The sequence below is a fragment of the Thalassophryne amazonica genome, chromosome 14, assembly GCF_902500255.1.
Source record: "Thalassophryne amazonica chromosome 14, fThaAma1.1, whole genome shotgun sequence".
Taxonomy (NCBI): domain Eukaryota; kingdom Metazoa; phylum Chordata; class Actinopteri; order Batrachoidiformes; family Batrachoididae; genus Thalassophryne; species Thalassophryne amazonica.
Genome location: NC_047116.1, coordinates 26,382,813 through 26,404,145, shown reverse-complemented (window position 1 = coordinate 26,404,145; position 21,333 = coordinate 26,382,813). Strand labels below are relative to the sequence as shown.

At 39.4% G+C, this 21,333-nt stretch overlaps 1 protein-coding gene across 1 annotated transcript in view; it reads right to left on the bottom strand.

Annotated features, from left to right (window-relative positions):
* Positions 1 to 7,952: 7,952 nt before the first annotated feature.
* hs6st3b (heparan sulfate 6-O-sulfotransferase 3b) overlaps positions 7,953 to 21,333 on the bottom strand; it is a 280,965-nt gene continuing 267,584 nt past the window's right edge. The window contains exon 2 of the mRNA XM_034186433.1: positions 7,953 to 10,581. Within this exon, the coding sequence (XP_034042324.1) occupies positions 9,813 to 10,581 (769 nt within the window). The 3' untranslated portion in view covers positions 7,953 to 9,812. The remainder of the gene's footprint in view (positions 10,582 to 21,333) is intronic.

Sequence of the window (21,333 nt, the reverse complement as noted above, 5' to 3'; positions counted from 1 at the left end):
TAGAATGGCAGTTCAGATAATTAATATAATCTTTATAGTAATGGCAGTAAAATTTGACAATCCAGGTTCATATACATCATGTTAACCTTTTTAAAAGTATGTATGCTCTTGTTTTATTAATAATTTCATCGGCGGATCTGATTTACATATTTCTGTTCAGACATGGTCTCATACATGGATTACACTAAAGTAAAAAAAATCTCATACTTTACATGAGCTTTTATCTACATTTTGTTAATTATGTTAAAGCAATGGATCCAATAAATGATAAATTACACACATATATAATGTTTATGCATAAGATTAGAACACATTTGCAACACTATATGGCGCATCCACTCTGTGGATTTCTTACAATTTGTCGCCTAGCAGTCAGTTTACTAAAAGAAAGAAAGAAAATACATTCTGATATCTGATATCTTTAAAAGAAGCAAACTTAATCTGTGTGGAAAGTCACCGCAAAGGTTGACATCTGATGGTAAAACAACAGAATGCACACAACATCACTGCAACGTGTCACACAAAAACATGTTAATGGTGAAATTATGCATATTACAGGTCTCTATGGCTTCAAATAGAACATTTTCTCAGAAACTGAAGTGGTACCATGGTAACTGCCAAAACAAAAGTTTTGTCCCTACTCAGATATAACAGAGAGCAAATTTTGAGCGCAAATTAATCCAAGACCTCAAGTTTCTAGTTGATCCAAATGGCATGATTAGTGAAAATGACTGGAGATTCCATTTTTGACCATTGACCCAGGTGGAATGGCCCCTTACTGTACCTCAAATCTGCTCAAAAGAGCAAATTTTGGTCTTGAATTAAATTCCAACTCTCTGTTTATTCACATTTATCAGTGCTTTTCTGGTAATATAAGCAAAAACTCTATTTTGATCTTTGACAATAATGAAATCATCCCTCACTGTATCTCAGTAACCACTGAGACAGGAGAGCCTATTTTAATCTTAAATTACTTAGTGACCCCAAGTTTCTATTTAATTCAATTCAACATGTTTTGTTGTAAATGAGTGAAAATTTCAATTTGACCTTTGACTGTGAGACAAAAATAGCCCTTTCTGTAACACTTATTCTGGAGAATAAATGTTACATTACTCAATGACTCCATGTTTCTTTTAATCCAACTGAACTTTTTTTTCTGAAAATGACCCGAAATCCTTTTTGACCTTTGACCCTTGGAACAAATTTTGATTTTATATCACTAAGTGCCCCCAAGTTTTTTTAAACTGAATTCAACATTTTTCATGTAGGTGACAGAGGTTACAGGGACCCCAAGTTTCTGATTAATCAAATACATTTTTCCTATAAGTGACAGAGGTTAAAGCAACCCCAAGTTTCTGTTTAATCAAATTCAACATTTTTCCTGAAAGTGACAGAGGTTACAGAGACCCCAGGTTTGTGTTTAATCAAATTCAACATTTTTCCTGGAAGTGACAGAGGTTACAGAGACCCCAAGTTTGTGTTTAATCAAATTCAACATTTTTCCTGGAAGTGACAGAGGTTACAGAGACCCCAAGTTTGTGTTTAATCAAATTCAACATTTTTTCTGGAAGTGACAGAGGTTACACAGACCCCAAGTTTGTGTTTAATCAAATTCAACATTTTTTCTGGAAGTGACAGAGGTTACAGTGACCCCAGGTTTCTGTTTAATCAAATTCAACATTTTTGCTGGCAGTGACAATGGTTACAGTGACCCCAAGTTTCTGTTTAATCAAATTCAACATTTTTTCTGGAAGTGACAGAGGTTACACTGACCCCAAGTTTCTGTTTAATCAAATTCAACATTTTTTCTGGAAGTGACAGAGGTTACACTGACCCCAAGTTTCTGTTTAATCAAATTCAACATTTTTTCTGGAAGTGACAGAGGTTACAGTGACCCCAAGTTTCTGTTTAATCAAATTCAACATTTTTTCTGGAAGTGACAGAGGTTACACTGACCCCAAGTTTCTGTTTAATCAAATTCAATATTTTCCTGGAAGTGGCAGAGGTTACAGTGACCCCAAGTTTCTGTTTAATCAAATTCAACATTTTTTTCTGGAAGTGACAGAGGTTACAGTGACCCCAAGTTTCTGTTTAATCAAATTCAATATTTTCCTGGAAGTGGCAGAGGTTACAGTGACCCCAAGTTTCTGTTTAATCAAATTCAACATTTTTTCTGGAAGTGACAGAGGTTACACTGACCCCAAGTTTCTGTTTAATCAAATTCAATATTTTCCTGGAAGTGGCAGAGGTTACAGTGACCCCAAGTTTCTGTTTAATCAAATTCAACATTTTTTTCTGGAAGTGACAGAGGTTACAGTGACCCCAAGTTTCTGTTTAATCAAATTCAATATTTTCCTGGAAGTGGCAGAGGTTACAGTGACCCCAAGTTTCTGTTTAATCAAATTCAACATTTTTGCTGGCAGTGACAGTGGTTACAGTGACCCCAAGTTTATGTTTAATCAAATTGAGCATTTTATTGGAAGTGACAGAGGTCACAGTGACCACAGGTTTCTGTGTAATTGAATTAAGCATTTTTGCTGGAAGTGACAGAGGTTAGAGTGACCCCAATTTTCTTTTAATCAAATTCAACATTTTTTTTCTCTCTGGAAGTAACAGTGGTGACAGTGACCCCAAGTTTCTGTTTAAATTAATTTAACATTTTTCCTGTAAAGCACAGATGCTACAGACCCTCTGGGACCCTATGTTTCAGTTTGATCCAAGAGAAATTTGCTTTTTTTTTTCTACTTTTTTGGGAGTGTTACTAGAAACACGTTTTGACTTATAACAAATTAAATGACCCCTCATTGTATTTCACTGACATACTAACAAAACAAATTTTTGCACATATAAGACATAAACTAAGCAAAATCATCATCGCTATGGTGAATAAACCCAAAAGCAGAACAGTTTTGTCGTTTACAAAGCAATATGACATGAATATCGAGTCTACACCACCAGCCCAACAGTGACAGTAACATTAAAAAAAACTGCTTGGTTTGGATGGCTAGTCAATGAAAATGTTTTTTTCTTTATTAAATCTGACAAAACGTCAGTGTTTCCTTCACAGTTCAACATTACAAATGGCAGAAACCTGTGAACACGTCGTTATCCTGAAGCAGCTGATTTATTTTTCACCAGCAGAGCAGCTGGAACATTTGATCAAATGTTGTCAATAAGCTATAAAACCCATCCATCCACAAAAAATAAATAAATCAAAACTTTATAATTACACATATTTACCATACCAACTGACATAAATTATTCACACAAGACAAAACATGGGTGCTTATAATAAATGAAGCAAATAAAGAAAAAAAACCTGCTCTCTGAAGTATTTCATCATAATAATTCATCAGTGACAAACAGAAAAAAACCCCTCAGAAATAGCAGCATTTATTGAGCATTAAATGTGACAAGCAGAGAGGGCGAAAACCTTGTGAAACAGAAGGAATCTTTCTTCTTCGTGTGCACAGATTGGAAAGGAAAAGGCAGAAGATGCGGTGAAGTGTTTGGTGGGAGGATGCTCTCTGTGGCCGTGATGCTGCAGACGCCGTCAGCTCCGCAAAACATGTTAAAGCAGCCAGCGTGACGGCATGGGGTGCGACAGCCGAACGCCGATCGCCTCATTCACAGTCACGCCGCACACTGACGCCTTTCATCACCTGGAATAGTTACCAACACTTTAATCTCTGAAACGCAGAAGTTTTGTTTCTTCTCATCACAGAACAATTTAAAACACAAGGCCCACAACCCAAAAATGCTTGTAGTGAGACAGAAAAGCTGTTCCTCTGTGGGTAATGGTATTTTTAAGACTATTTGATTGACAGTGTACACGGTGTACTGCAAACTGGAATGTTTAACCCTAAACAAAATCTAAGGATTATGCGTAGTTAAAACAAATGAACAAACATGCGCACAATGTAGAAAATACAGCTGCAGATATATTTCCTTAAACTTTCAAACTTGATTTTATCCTACTGCACTTATTCCATTCTATCAATCGGTACGCGTTTTAGCTTTGTTAGGATGCCGACTTTATATACAGGGTTGCCAACTTTGGGACCTTGGCTGGAGTGAGATTTTTTTGGAACCCTAACTGTAATTAAAAAAAAAACACTCCTGGTTTACTAATAAAAATAATTATAGAAGGGAAACTGTGTCTGATTCTTCTCCTCTTCTTTTTAAATAAAAACCTTTGAAGACCCCAAATCCTCTTCATTTTGTACAACTACGGTCATAACAGTCTGTCTGTGTGTGTGTGTGTGTGTCGGTCATTTCAAAGCGTCACCAAGTATCGCCTCGTTTCCGCTTTAAACGGTCTTGTTTATACTTAAAACTGACATTAAGAGGTTTTACTTTCTCATCTGATGGTTAATAATCCCATTAATCCATTTGACTGCTTTGGGTAAAGAGACAGAGCTCTGAAATGACACATGCGCAGTGGAGGCAAGGCAGACCAATTTTTGGGGCGGACCATTCGGTCTGCGACAGCGGTTCAAAGCCACCCCTGCCCAAGCTTCAGGAAAGGCATCCACAAAATTTGTGCCAATCAATATGCAGATCTATTGTGGCAACCTATAGTGAAAACAAGGGAGAAGCTGGGGGATTACAGTCGTAAATAAATAGCACCTTACTCGATGTGTGGTCCCTTGAAGCTCACAGCATGTATTGTTGACAATAAATATCCATAACTCATAATATAAAATTATATTCCAGTGTGCAAAGCATGCAGGGTATCAGCCATCTGATGCTTTCCCATTACAAAATAGCTTTATATCAGTTTTTATTAATATGTCAGATTTTCAGTGGGTTAGCAGTTTACGTATATCAAGATGAAACAGCATCCTTAAACAGCATGGTACCTTCCAGAAGATTCTAGAAACTGGACTACTACACTCACCACTACCACTACCACTAGTAATGCTACTAATTACAATAGCTTTTATATTGAACTTAAGTACAAGACTATACAATTTAAAGTGATGTAATATTCATAATTACACATACCATAAATAAAAGTAACACGTTATCACACAGTACAAAACTATAAAACTCACAATAAAACTGAAATTGTACGTCCATAATTTAAAATACAACCTACGTAGTAAATGGCGCAGGCTGAATGACATACAAAACAGTAATATACAACTTGTAACTTATAAGTCAAAGAGAATAGATGTGTCTTTAGTCTGGATTTAAAAGACTAAAAGGAATCAGACTGTATTATCCTAATTTGCAAACTATTCCACAGATAACGTGCATGGTAAGAGAAAGTCCTATGGGCCATAGACTTCTTTATCTTAGGAAGCCAAAGTAATCCAACATTCTGAAACTACAGAACACGAGCAGGTACATAAGGTTTTCAAGAAATGTAGCGTATAATAAGTTCTACCAGGAAGTCTGAGCTTTCAAGGTTTTATTCAGATTGGCCATCCACATTTTAGTCAACTCACAACCAATGGGAAATGTATACATTAAGTTCTAACCCAACTTTCGACTATATCTTTTAAAATGTTTTACTGAATCTTTTTCAGATGACTCCTAACTTCACCCCTACTTATGCGAATTAGTCACTCATAAGTTTTTTTTACAATTAATCATATCAATTTCTGGAATCATCTGGATGCTTCCACACAGTTTTAACAGGCATTCATATTGGTGGATGGAAATTGATTACCCACTGATTACAACAGGAATCAAAATGATCCAACCCTCTTAACCTGCAAATACATTCTGACAATGTGAATAAAATGTAATGCAAACATACCAAGTAACGTTTTTGTAAAGTCATAGAATTTATTAATACTTGAGTAATTTTGAAACTTTGAAGTTGAGTTTAATATTACTTTTTATATAACAGCTGAGTGGATCCTTGTCATTTGATTGGTGCTTTGTATGTCATGTGACATGGATTATTCGTCCTATTTGAGTTGCATTGCATTTAGAGTGCAATTTTGTTCCATTTAGCGTGCAAATTTGGTTCCATACGCTTGGTACCATTGCACTCTGCGAACCCCACCCACTAATGCGGGCAGCGTTTAGCTAAACGTGGAGTTTGTTTTGCTGATGGACAATGATTTGGAGGAGCTAATTGACAGTGCTATGCACACACATACACACAAACCAAATCCATTGCTCTGTAAGCCGTCTGGAGGCATGAAGAGCTGTTCGGATGAAAAGCTGATGTGATTTTTTGCTGGACTGAGAAAGTACACAGTTTTTTTTTTTTTTTAAGTACAAAGTCAGTGCACAGCATCATCGGACTACACATCACAATTTAGACACCTATTTAATTTTGTGTTGGACTTTAACAGCAGTGGAACACCAAAATATAAGTCCCTTTTCTGTTGTTTATAAATTAACAAAATATCAAATGACAAGGATCTATTTTAGCAGTTATATAAAACAAATAATGAATGTTTTTACATTCCTTCATTGGAACATTTAATTCAGTGAAAGCTTCACTTCGTTGAATGGTATATTCAAGCTTTCACCTTATGAAATATTCGTACCATTGAACTCATAAACATTCATTATTTGTATAATATGAAAAATAACATTCTGTCCATGTGTAAAATAATTATAATCCAAAAGTTAGTATTTTGTGGATCATCCTGTATATACAGTATTTTCCAGAGTTAAAGTTGCATTTATTTTTTCCTTTGCTGCAACTTTGGGAGGTCCTGTGATTTATACACTGAAAGAAGTTACACATTCATTATGAATAATAATAATTGTTATAATAATCGTTTATATAGAGCTTTCCAGAAATCAAAGCACAAAACAAAATGAACACTAATAATATAAATATGCACAGAAATCTCAAATTAAAGGGCTGATAATACAGAAAAAAGGTACAATTTATACTCCAGTGTGACATATATATTTTTCGTCTTCAAGAGGCGTTTTTTTGACAGATGCAATTTATGCTCTAGTGGGACTTATACTACAGAAAATGTGACTTTATAACTTCCAATAACCATTTACAGTAAGTGCAAACAAACATCTAACGGGATGTTTGCCAGCTCATGTGCACTGCTGTTATTTGCTTGTTGCTGGTGTGTTTTAAAAATCCTATCAGGGAGTTTCAGTGGGTTGTAAACATCAGAAATAAGATGGCTAATCAAGTGCAATTAAGGACCAATCTCCAAATCCAGCTTTCGTGAACTGGTTTGGTGTTTGAAATCATTGTTTTGCTTGAATTAAAGAATCACATTCTTCAAAATGGCCTCGAAAATTAAATAATCTGCGATGGCAGGTGGCACTCAAGATTGTCCCAGCAGTAAAACATCACAACTTCGTTGACTGCGTTACAGCGGGCATACTGCTCCTCAGAACTGACAATCCTATAAAGGTAGCCCCAGAAGAGCAAGAAGGGCAGGGCAAAAGCTACATCTACACAGAGTAGAACCCATCAGACCGAAGCACCCCAAACATGGCGGACCATCAAGGGAGGCCCAGGAAGAGCGACTGACTGACTGATGAAAATGCAAATCGCTGAGGAAGCAGGACCAACAGCCTACACCTGCCAAATAAGCCTCTGGCAAAGAACACTGGACAAAGAAAGGTTTAATTGCATTTGGGTTTCTCATATATGGTTTCTACTAAAAATATGTATATTTGGTGGCAAAAACAAGCCACCAGACACTCATCGACATGGTTGAATTTCTAATGTTTGCATCTTTGAAGTCCTAAAAAATAAGATTTAATTGTGATCACCTATATTATTATTATTATTACAAAGCACATGTTCTGTTGTAAGATGGATATTTTGGTCACTGCTGCTGAGATCTGCATTAACCAACAAACTACTTAGTTTGCAAAAATCCAGACAACTGTAAATTTTTCATTTTGTTGTCTATATGGGTGCACCGAGCTGGTATTTTGTATAAATATTGGGCCAATATTGGCCAAAAGTACTTGATCGGACATCATAAATTAAACAAACAAAATCCAATCCAATCCGAGTCTTTTATTGTACATTTGAGTCATGTTGTGGGCCCAAAATATTTTCATTGAGGGGAGTAGAATATCTGTTTCACAGTGTGAGATGATGCTTTGTTAGACAGCTAGGTTAGCAAAGTACATCCAGGCAAATCTATTTATTGACAGATTAGTTGTTTTAACACAGTGGGGAAAAGGGATCGCATTGGTCTTGGTATCGGCAGATACTGAAGGTTCCAGTATCAGTATTACATCGGGCATTAAGAAGTAGTATCGTGCCTAGTTATTGGTACAGGAAATACCCCCGACCCAGCAATAAATTGAAAATATGTCACTACTGGGATCCATGACCAGACCAAGTACATGTCTATCAAGATCTGTTACCAAACCAAACTTACTGGTACACAGCTGACTGTTAGCATGAGCTGCTCCAAGGAATGGGACGCCATAATGAACATGAGCATACGTAATGTCATAATAGTAAAATATAACCGATATAACCAAACTGACCAGTATTGATATTTTTATTTTTTGGATAGATTGTGGGCACATCTTTTCCTCTTCATTCTTTACTTCACACTTTTATTTGTTTATTCATGACTACAGTGATGGGGCTGTCACCATTGTTGGGAGGCTACAGTGATGGGAATGACTTGATACCATTTTCCCAAGCACTTAAAAGTTCTAACACTAAACTGCAACCCTAAGCCCCTAAATCAAACTTCTTTCCAACTTCAGATTCCATTTGTCATCAACCATTACGCGAGAGATTTGATGGGTCAAAGGTGGCTGTTGCAGCTTTAAGTGTGTGAACCCGTGTCTCGTCATTGTAGCCTCCTGTCTACAGTGACAGCTCATCACTGGAGCCATGACCTAGTTATAAGGAGTTGACATACTGATATGCAGACCTGGATTTGATTTCTGGTGATGCTATGTATCTGTGTCCCTGGACAAGACATTTCATCTGCACTGTCCCAGTCCACCCAGCTATAAATGAGCATTGGCCTTGGTTGGGGAAGTGGCCTGCATTGGACTGGCGTATCATCTAGGGGGCGGCGCATACTCTCATCTCAAGGCTTATATATTAATTCTCTTCCCAGGCCACCTGTGGGGCAATGTTGAGCAATAACGTACTGAAAAAAGTCTAATTCTAAATTTCAGTGTCAATACAGGATCTTCCCGTGACCCAACAAGAACTTGGATAATCAGGCCCAGTAGAGAATGACAGGGTGCAACAGCATGACAATCACGACTATAAGGTAAGTTTGGTTTGGTCAGTTCATGTGTTTTCCGAAAAAACATTTAAATTTCATTTAAGATTTCATTAAACACTTGTGAATATGAATGCCAACTGATACAGATGAGTCTTTTTTTAAGTCTATCTCTTGAAAAGCTTAAAATTGTACATCCATACATTCTCAAGGAGGACGGAATCATTTGGCACAGGACATGCAACAATCATTTCCATGATAACTACATCTCTCAAATGAAATATGTTTCTAACAGTTGCAACAAAAACAACAATTACGAGCATTCTTTTGCAGCGGTCCATAATCAGAAGCGATGCAGTCTGTTTGACTGTTTCTTTTTGCTGTCTAAATGAACGCATGATAAATAACTGAGGTGGAACTGGGAAAAAATGAAATAACGAGTACGTGAGGATTTAAGACACCGACGGGCACTCCAAGGCAGAGCTGCTGTGATACTCACAGACTTGGCAGTTTTTATGACGGTAAAGAAACGGCACAGCACTTGAATCACACTGAAGCTGACAGAAAGATGGAGACAGATCGTGAGCGAGAAAGAGAGAGCGCGTCAAATAAAATGTCTGAGCTCGTCTGTGAAGTTTCATCACAAATGTCAAAACCTCACCAACGAGCCACTTGGCTTGTGTAGTCCTCAGTGGGGGTCGTGAACGCCCCGTTGGTGCCTTTTTCATAAACTCCGCCATCTCTGCCTTGTGTATTTCCGCCCGCTTTTCGTTTGGGAAGCGAGGACCTGCCCTGTTCTCTTTGCTCCCTCAGCCAGCGCTTCTCCTCGCGCCTCTTCAAACGCACCTCCTGGTGTTCCCGCTGGCGGGTGAACTGGAAACGCTGAAGGAACAGGTCCTTGGCGTACTCGTACAGCTGCATGTCGAGGAAATTGAGTTCCTCGATGCGCCTGCGCACGGGCTCGCTCAGGTCCACGTTGGCGGCGCGTGTGCTGTTGATCTGCGTGAACGCGGAGATGAAACGCAGGCTGAACGTCCGCTCGAACATGTACTGCGTCTTGCGCTGGAACTCGGTCAGGCCGTAGAAAGCCATGTTCTTCAAGTTGCTCATCGCGCTGCTCAAAAGAATGTGGTTGCGTTGGCTCTCGTTCATCGAGGACAGGTTGTAGCAACCCACCAGGCTCAGATCGGACAGCATGCGCACCTGCCGGTTGTTCGCCAGGTTGGACGGGCAGTTCATGAACTCGGTCAGGGTGACACCAGACCAATCGTCCCCGTTGTAGCAGGTGGGCAGCTCATCCTGGGTGGGCGAACGGCCGTCGCACATATGGAGGGAGGTCTTCCACGTTGCTCCCCGCTGGACGTGCTTCCACTCACTCAGGTAGCGGGAGACTGGGTCGCGCAGCATGGTGATGTAATAGAAATTCCTGCAGGAAATAATAAAACACAGTTAGAGAGCTGCGAGCACATCATCATTATCATCATCATCATCATCATCACAGAAGGCTGCCACAGATGGTGACTTCTCTCGGTGTATCACACTTCAAGGTTGAATGCTAATTGGCAAACTAAAAGTTTCACTAATGAGCTATTCACAGAGTTTTACCTGTATTGCCCTTGAATATTAAACTCTTGCATCAACATTATAATGAGATAAAAAAGAAGAAGAATGGAGCTGGAAGTGTTTTCTTCCACACACCACTTTTCTCTTACTCGCCACCATTGACAGTAATGGGGATAAAGGTATAATTGTAATGAACGGATATACAGTGAGTGAACATATTCGACCCAGTAACTCTTAAATCTGTCACTGTTCCAAAAAATAATGAGATTTCAGGGTTAGTCAGTTACTCCGCTACCTTCTTGTCACCCAGTAACAGCAGAGAATTCTACAGGAGAAAACATATTACACTTGTATATGGTGGTGAAAATTTGTCTTTGTGCATCAGCCACCACTCCTCCGAATGGAGTGAATATCTTCTTAATCTTTGCACCACTAGAGCCAACAGATATAGATGAGAAAAAACAAAAACAAATGCATTTTTTAATAATGTGGGAGCCAAATAAGTAAATAAAAAACATCAGTTATACTGTTAACTCGTGAAACTTAAATGCCTGATTTCTATAATGCTTTTCCATCTGTTGTAGATGCTCAAAGCGCTTTACAAAGATGCCTCACATTCACCCATTCACACACACACACAGATTGTCAGCGTGCTGCCACTCAAGGTGCTCACCTGCACACAAGGAGCAACTTATGCTGCACTAACATGTTAGCAGACGTTAGCGTGCTAACATCCGCTAACTCAAAGCTAACTTCCGCGCTTGTCAAAAGCTCAGTGTTACCAGCTCGGACTGTTCCTCTGCTTAAGAAGACGAGATTATGGGATCTATCATGCGGGGCATTGGGGGAGGTCTGTGTGGTTTTATTTGTATTATTTCAGCTTTGTCTGCAGCTGCTTGCAATGCTCCCCACCAAACAGTTGGTGGCAGCAGTGTGCCGAGTCGGATTATGAGCCACGGACTGAAAGGAGTAGAGGAAGAAGTGTGCGAGCCGGCTGCAGTATGGAATGTTAGAGAGCTCTGCTCTGTTAAAAAGAGAAATAAATTTAATTTGCCTACTCAGCCTCTGGACCACGATTAAGACACAACTGTGCAGGGGAAGGAATTAACATCATGTACACGCAGACACACGTACTCCCGCAGACGCCGTTAAAACTAGAGGTGGGTGATACCAGGAATTTTGGTACTGATCCGATACCAAGTAAATACAGGCCCAGTGTCGCCGATATCGATACCGATATCAATACCGATAAATACTTTTTCATATTTAAGCTTCACAGATCCAAAGGATTCAAAAGACCTAGGATAGAATTTTGGCAAACATTGTACGTGACAACAAAATACTTTATTATCACAATCAACATTTTTGTTTAAAAAATATCACTCAACACAACTTAAAACAAAATATCCTGAGGTAGAGGGCTGACTCGAGGAGAGCGCTGAGTGGGCGGGCCAAGCTGAGCCTACCTGCATGGCTGTTGGCTGGCGCCGCTGAGCCACGTGACGGCACAACGACAAAAGACCAGAGGGGAGAGGGTGCGCTGCTCTTTGTTGTGTGACACAGCACAGCACTGCACTGCTCTTACAGACAGAGAGTAGACTTTGGTGAATCTGCGTGCGCAGCAGTCAGTGCGTGTGGGAGAGAAAAAAGCTTGAGTATCGATCTTTTTACACGAGGATCGTTCATTATCAATACCAGCGTTGGTATCAATATTATCGATATTAGGATTGATCCGCCCACCTACAGTTAAAACTACTTCTCCCCTCCTCACTTGGGGGGAGGAGGAGTAACAGGAAGACAGAGGTAGGGAATGACAATGAGAGGAACAGTAGTATCCAGTAAATCAGTATTGATCAGTATGTCTGGTATTTATATTGTGTATTTATGTTATGTATTTATATTTGCAAACTGTTTTTCTTTTTTTCACTTTTGATACTCTGTGTTTCTTACACATAAATACTCAAACTGGATTTGGTTGTTCATGAGAGCTGCAAATACAGTAGTGTTCAGAATAATAGTAGTGTTGTGTGACTAAAAAGATTAATCCAGGTTTGAGTATATTTCTTATTGTTACATGGGAAACAAGGTACCAGTAGATTCAGTAGATGCTCACAAATCCAACAAGACCAAGCATTCATGATATGCACACTCTTAAGGCTATGAAATTGGGTTATTAGTAAAAAAAAAAAAGTAGAAAAGGGGGTGTTCACAATAATAGTAGTGTGGCATTCAGTCAGTGAGTTTGTCAATTTTGTGGAACAAACAGGTGTGAATCAGGTGTCCCCTATTTAAGGATGAAGCCAGCACCTGTTGAACATGCTTTTCTCTTTGAAAGCCTGAGGAAAATGGGATGTTCAAGACATTGTTCAGAAGAACAGCGTAGTTTGATTAACAAGTTGATTGGCGAGGGGAAAACGTATATGCAGGTGCAAAAAATTATAGGCTGTTCATCTACAATGATCTCCAGTGCTTTAAAATGGACAAAAAACCAGAGACGCGTGGAAGAAAACGGAAAACAACCATCAAAATGGATAGAAGAATAACCAGAATGGCAAAGGCTCACCCATTGATCAGCTCCAGGATGATCAAAGACAGTCTGGAGTTACCTGTAAGTGCTGTGACAGTTAGAAGACGCCTGTGTGAAGCTAATGTATTTGCAAGAATCCCCCGCAAAGTCCCTCTGTTAAATAAAAGACGTGCAGAAGAGGTTACAATTTGCCAAAGAACACATCAACTGGCCTAAAGAGAAATGGAGGAATATTTTACAGACTGATGAGAGTAAAATTGTTATTTTTGGGTCCAAGGGCCGCAGACAGTTTGTGAGACGACCCCCAAACTCTGAATTCAAGCTACAGTTCACAGTGAAGACAGTGAAGCATGGTGGTGCAAGCAGCATGATATGGGCATGTTTCTCCTACTATGGTGTTGGGCCTATATATCGCATACCAGGTATCATGTTGAGGTCAAGAGGTCATGTTGCCTTATGCTGAAGAGGACATGCCCTTGAAATGGGTGTTTCAACAAGACAATGACCCCAAGCACACTAGTAACCAAGCAAAATCTTGGTTCCAAACCAACAAAATTAATGCCTCACAGATGTGAAGAAATCATGAAAAACTGTGGTTATACAACTAAATACTAGTTTAGTGATTCACAGGATTGCTGAAAAAGCAGTTTGAACATAATAGTTTTGAGTTTGTAGCGTCAACAGCAGATGGTACTATTATTGTGAACACCCCTTTTTCTACTTTTTTTTTTTTACTAATAGCCCAATTTCATAGCCTTAAATCAAATCAAAATCAAATCAATTTTATTTATATAGCACCAAATCACAACAAACAGTTGCCCCAAGGCGCTTTATATTGTAAGGCAAAAGCCATACAATAATTACAGAAAAACCCCAACAGTCAAAACGACCCCCTGTGAGCAAGCACTTGGCGACAGTGGGAAGGAAAAACTCCCTTTTAACAGGAAGAAATCTCCAGCAGAACCAGGCAGGGAGGGGCAGTCTTCTGCTGGGACTGGTTGGGGCTGAGGGGAGAGAATCAGGAAAAAGACATGCTGTGGAAGAGAGCAGAGATCAATTACTAATGATTAAATGCAGAGTGGTGCATACAGAGCAAAAAGAGAAAGAAACACTCAGTGCATCATGGGAACCCCCCAGCACTCTAAGTCTATAGCAGCATAACTAAGGGATGGTTCAGGGTCACCTGATCCAGCCCTAACTGTAAGCTTTAGCAAAAAGGAAAGTTTTAAGCCTAATCTTAAAAGTAGAGAGGGTGTCTGTCTCCCTGATCCGAATTGGGAGCTGGTTCCACAGAAGAGGAGCCTGAAAGCTGAAGGCTCTGCCTCCCAGTCTACTCTTAAAAACCCTAGGAACTACAAGTAAGCCTGCAGTCTGAGAGCGAAGCGCTCTATTGGGGTGATATGGTACTATGAGGTCCCTAAGATAAGATGGGACCTGATTATTCAAAACCTTATAAGTAAGAAGAAGAATTTTAAATTCTATTTTAGAATTAACAGGAAGCCAATGAAGAGAGGCCAATATGGGTGAAATATGCTCTCTCCTTCTAGTCCCCGTCAGTACTCTAGCTGCAGCATTTTGAATTAACTGAAGGCTTTTCAGAGAGCTTTTAGGACAACCTGATAATAATGAATTACAATAGTCTAGCCTAGAGGAAATAAATGCATGAATTAGTTTTTCGCATCACTCTGAGACAAGACCTTTCTAATTTTAGAGATATTGCGCAAATGCAAAAAAGCAGTCCTACATATTTGCTTAATATGCGCATTGAAGGACATATCCTGATCAAAAATGACTCCAAGATTTCTCACAGTATTACTAGAGGTCAGGGTAATGCCATCCAGAGTAAGGATCTGGTTAGACACCATGTTTCTAAGATTTGTGGGGCCAAGTACAATAACTTCATTTTTATCTGAATTTAAAAGCAGGAAATTAGAGGTCATCCATGTCTTTATGTCTGTAAGACAATCCTGCAGTTTAACTAATTGGTGTGTGTCCTCTGGCTTCGTGGATAGATAAAGCTGGGTATCATCTGCGTAACAATGAAAATTTAAGCAATGCTTTCTAATAATACTGCCTAAGGGAAGCATGTATAAAGTGAATAATATTGGTCCTAGCACAGAACCTTGTGGAACTCCATAATTAACCTTAGTCTATGAAGAAGATTCCCCATTTACATGAACAAATTGTAATCTATTAGATAAATATGATTCAAACCACCGCAGCGCAGTGCCTTTAATACCTATGGCATGCTCTAATCTCTGTAATAAAATTTTATGGTCAACAGTATCAAAAGCAGCACTGAGGTCTAACAGAACAAGCACAGAGATGAGTCCACAGTCTGAGGCCATAAGAAGATCATTTGTAACCTTCACTAATGCTGTTTCTGTACTATGATGAATTCTAAAACCTGACTGAAACTCTTCAAATAGACCATTCCTCTGCAGATGATCAGTTAGCTGTTTTACAACTACCCTTTCAAGAATTTTTGAGAAAAAAGGAAGGTTGGAGATTGGCCTATAATTAGCTAAGATAGCTGGGTCAAGTGATGGCTTTTTAAGTAATGGTTTAATTACTGCCACCTTAAAAGCCTGTGGTACATAGCCAATTAATAAAGATAGATTGATCATATTTAAGATCAAAGCATTAATTAATGGTAGGGCTTCCTTGAGCAGCCTGGTAGGAATGGGGTCTAATAGACATGTTGATGGTTTGGAGGAAGTAACTAATGAAAATAACTCAGAACAATCGGAGAGAAAGAGTCTAACCAAATACCAGCATTACTGAAAGCAGCCAAAGTTAATGATATGTCTTTGGGATGGTTATGAGTATTTTTTTGTCTAATAGTTAAAATTTTATTAGCAAAGAAAGTCATGAAGTCATTACTAGTTAAAGTTAAAGGAATACTCGGCTCAATGGAGCTCTGACTCTTTGTCAGCCTGGCTACAGTGCTGAAAAGAAACTTGGGGTTGTTCTTATTTTCTTCAATTAGTGATGAGTAGTAAGATGTCCTAGCTTTATGGAGGGCTTTTTTATAGAGCAACAGACTCTTTTTCCAGGCTAAGTGAAGATCTTCTAAATTAGTGAGATGCCATTTCCTCTCCAACTTACGGGTTATCTGCTTTAAGCTGCGAGTTTGTGAGTTATACCACGGAGTCAGGCACTTCTGATTTAAGGCTCTCTTTTTCAGAGGAGCTACAGCATCCAAAGTTGTGCTCAGTGAGGATGTAAAACTATTGACGAGATAATCTATCTCACTCACAGAGTTTAGGTAGCTATTCTGCACTGTGTTGGTATATGGCATTGGAGAACATAACAAAGAAGGAATCATATCCTTAAACCTATTTACAGCGCTTTCCCAAAAGACTTCTACTGTAATAAAACTTATTCCCCACTGCTGGGTAGTCCATTAAAGTAAATGTAAATGTTATTAAGAAATGATCAGACAGAAGGGGGTTTTCAGGGAATACTGTTAAGTCTTCAATTTCCATACCATAAGTCAGAACAAGATCTAAAGTATGGTAAAAGTGGTGGGTGGACTCATTTACATTTTGAGCGAAGCCAGTTGAGTCTAATAATAGATTAAATGCAGTGTTGAGGCTGTCATTCTCAGCATCTATGTGGATGTTAAAATCGGCCACTATAATTATCTTATCTGAGCTAAGCACTAAGTCAGAGAAAAGGTCTGAAAATTCACAGAGAAACTCATAGTAACGACCAGGTGGACGATAGATAACAACAAATAAATCTGGTTTTTGGGACTTCCAATTTGGATGGACAAGACTAAGAGTCAAGCTTTCAAATGAATTAAAGCTCTGTCTGGGTTTTTGATTAATTAATAGGCTGTAGTGGAAGATTGCTGCTAATCCTCCCCCTTGGCCCGTGCTACGAGCATTCTGACAGTTAGTGTGACTCGGGGGTGTTTTTTACTGGTTGTTGGTGGTCTGGGAGCAGGCACCGTCTCTACGGGGATGGGGTATTGGGGGGATGGCAGGGGAGAGAAGCTGCAGAGAGGTGTGTAAGACTACAACTCTGCTTCCTGGTCCCAACCCTGGATAGTCACAGTTTGGAGGGTTTAATAAAACTGGCCAGATTTCTAGAAATGAGAGCTGCTCCATCCAAAGTGGGATGGATGCCATCTCTCCTAACAAGACCAGGTTTTCCCCAGAAGCTTTGCCAATTATCTATGAAGCCCACCTCATTTTTTGGACACCACTCAGACAGCCAGCAATTCAGGGAGAACATGCGGCTAAACATGTCACTCCCGGTCCGATTGGGGAGGGGCCCAGAGAAAACTACAGAGTCCGACATTGTTTTTGCAAAGTTACACACCGATTCAATGTTAATTTTAGTGACCTCCGATTGGCGTAACCGGGTGTCATTACTGCCGACGTGAATTCACACTTCACATTTCTCAAAACAGTCGCCAATAACCAGAGTTTGATCCTCGACGGGTGTGTCGCAGAGTGGGGAAAAACGGTTAGAGATGTGAACGGGTTGGTGGTGTACAGGGGGCTTCTGTTTAGGACTACGCTTCCTCCTCACAGTCACCCAGCCGGCCTGCTTTCCCGGCTGCTCGGGATCTGCTGGGGGACAGCTAACGGCAGCTAAGCTACCTTGGTCTGCACCAACTACAGGGGCCTGGCTAGCTGTAGGATTTTCCAAGGTGCGGAGCCAAACCTCCAATTCGCCCAGCCTGGCCTCCAAAGCTACGAATAAGCTACACTTATTACAAGTACCATTACTGCTAAAGGAGGCCGAGGAATAACTAAGCATTTCACACTCAGAGCAGAAAAGTGCGGGAGAGACAGGAGAAGCCGCCATGCTAAACTGGCTAAGAGCTAGTAACTGCGCTAAGCTAGCGGATTCCTATAAACACAGAAAGTGAGTAATGTGTGAATAATTTAGAGGTGATTCAGCAGAGGGATTGCTTTAGTTAAGGTACGTGAAGATTACACTGTGAAACAAATTGTTATCTAGATCAATCTAACTACGCAGATTAAACAGCTAACAGATACAGCAAAACACAGCAGTGCTCCGGAACAGGAAGTGATACAATACCACAGTGAGAGCCAACCACCAGTAGAGGCAAGCAAGAGCCAGTGATGGCTGATGCCTGGCATTCACTGTGTGCATATATGCCTGGCATGATATGCACACTTAAGAGTGTGCATATCATGAATGTTTGGTCTTGTTGGATTTGTGAGAATCTACTGGTACCTTGTTTCCCATGTAACAATAAGAAATATACTCAAAACCTGGATTAATCTTTTTAGACACATAGCACTACTATTATTCTGAACACTACTGTATGTTTTCACTGCTCAACCATAAACATGGCAGGCTTATCAGCCTCTGAAGGTCAAAACGCCCCATTGTTTTCCTCCAGAAGAATTTCTACGCCTTGGTGAACCATTCGGCTGCCTGCTTATCTTTTGCAACTCCAGCACACACAGACAGAAACTGGCATAAACTTAACTCCTGCCACTCACACATGGACAGTGACTGATACGCATGCTCCCACCCCTTTCTCCTCCTTGTGTTCCTTTCACCATCCCCCACTCATGCCACTCCCTTTGCCCTACGGGGCGCAGCGCAGCTTTAGATGCAGCAGCTCCCCATTACCCCCAAGCTGGCTGCACGACCACGGGTTGCTGCAGCCCCCCCACACTCACATTTCCTCAATTCGGATGACAGACTGTTTCAAAGTTTAGCGTACATAAACAATCAAATGTATATGTGTGGTTGTTTTAATTCTGAAGTGGGCCATTATTACATTCAACTAGTAATAATTGTGGATTAATTGCTTTATATTTGTATGAGGTAATTGGGTGTGTAATCAATTGCCCTTTTAGGAATCAATAAAGTTATCTGAGATCTGACATCTACCCTGTGCGCTGCTATACAATGCTGCTGGAATCTCAATTTCCCTAAGGGAGTCTTCCCAAGGTATTAATAAAGTTCTATCTAATCTAATCTAAAATGTCAATATTGTTATGATTGATTGATATATTGATTAATGGATAAAGGGGCTTTATTGGACATGTACAAATTGTATGTAAGACAATAGCATCTTAATAATTAATTAAACAACTGCAAATTATAAAATATCCTTGGCTCATACAGCCGAGGGTATTTTAGCATTGCGTTATTTATTTCAGTGACATCAATTATTTTGTTTTGTGATTTTTGCAAAGAATTATTTGATTGGAGTCCATCTATTTTTGTGTTATCCACACACTCCAGCTGAGGCACAAATATCATTCCATAGATTTCTCTAAAGCCACTGTACATGCAAGAGAAATCCAGTCCTATTGTGAAGTTGGGAGTGTCCTTCAGAGTGACAATACATACATACAAAGTCACATCTTCCCCGAGTACCATGTTAAAGACGGTCAAGAACATCTACTCTGTTGCACCACAGATATATCAAAACACTCTGAGGGAGAACAAAAATTGGACAGGTGTTGGACAGGTAATGTCCTGTGAGCACCACATGAATCTTTAATGAGCAAGGAACAACCTGGATGGACAAAGTGGAGCGTGGCGGTGAGATTTAACACCGTCCCTAAAGCCGTGCTATATTTCGCTTGACTCAACACAGCAAGCATTCGTGCAGTGTCACGTCACCCAGTAATGAAACAGGACAGCGCCAAAGTGAGTATGAGCGCAGACATTCTCCACTGTTGTTTTCTGCATTTGTTTGCCCTTAAGGATTAAATCCCAAGTAGATAACTGCCGGAAAAGTCTTTTGAAGCTTCATACGACTCAGTATTTTGCACATACTTCATTGTTATTTTAAACCCAAGAATGTTTTTTTTTTCTTACAGCTTGTATTGTCTTTCAACCAGTAGGTTAGGGGGTTACCTTTATGACATCATCATGTTAACATTCAGTGTTACACCACAACACAAAAAACCTCTGTATTCTGTAAGAGGTGTGAATTTAACAAAATCATGTTCATGACCAACGTTGTTTATAAAAACAGTTTGAGGTTTGGTGTCTGTTAATGTTTTGTATCAGTTATATGTTTGGACAAGCACTGAATCGTACTTACAGTATAGTACAGCAGGTAACTGTAAGAATAGTTCAAATCTCATTACAAGCACAAAAATTTGACTCTGTATACCTTTTGGTACATATTGTAGAAAAATAACATTTGAATTTTCAATAGGGGGCCAAGTAGGGTTCAATTGAAGAATTGCACAGGGGTCAAAATTAAAAAACATTCCAATCATATTGAAAGTGATACCACATTATGTGTCTGATGATAATGATTCCAAAAATGTATAGTTTGGACTGTCTGTGACTGAATGTTCTGGAGTTATGGGGTAAAAACAGCAAGAATGGTGACAAACGTCAGTTTCAATTTGTACAGGGGTCAAAAGTTAAAGTTGCTCCAGTTTTGGTAAAACGCAAATTATTGGTGGAACTAATAGGATTAACAAATGGAATAGTTCTGACTGTGTTGAATGTTTGGTCTCCAATTAAAGGTCAAACACTGTTGACGTCCATTGGATCCTATGACGATGTTACCCCGTAACATCATAACTAAGCGTGACACATGGTGCAAACTATTCCTTTTTAAAAACCCTATTAACTCAACCAATAATTTGCATCATGTTTTACCATATTGGAGCAACTTTAACTTTTGACCCCTTAAAAATTGAAACTGACCTTTGTCGCCATGCTTGCTGTTTTACCCCATAACTCCAGAACATTCAGTCACAGATAGTCCAAACTATACCTTTTTGGAATCTTTGTGATCAGACACATAATGCGGTATAGCTTTCAATATGATTGGAACTTTGTTTTTTTACCCTATGCAGTTCTTCAATTCACCCCTACTTGGCCCCCTAATGAAAATTCAAATGGCTAATATTTTCTAAAATATGTACCAAAAGATATACACTCAAACTTTGGTGCTTGTAACCAGATTTGAAGGATTCCTCTGCAAATATTCTGTTATCTGCTGCACTAGTAGTCAAATATTATGATTAAGTTTCAGGATGTACCAATCTGAATCAGCCAGTTTTTGTTTTATTTTTTTTTTATATATAACTGCTTGATGTCGATAAATTAAACCTGATT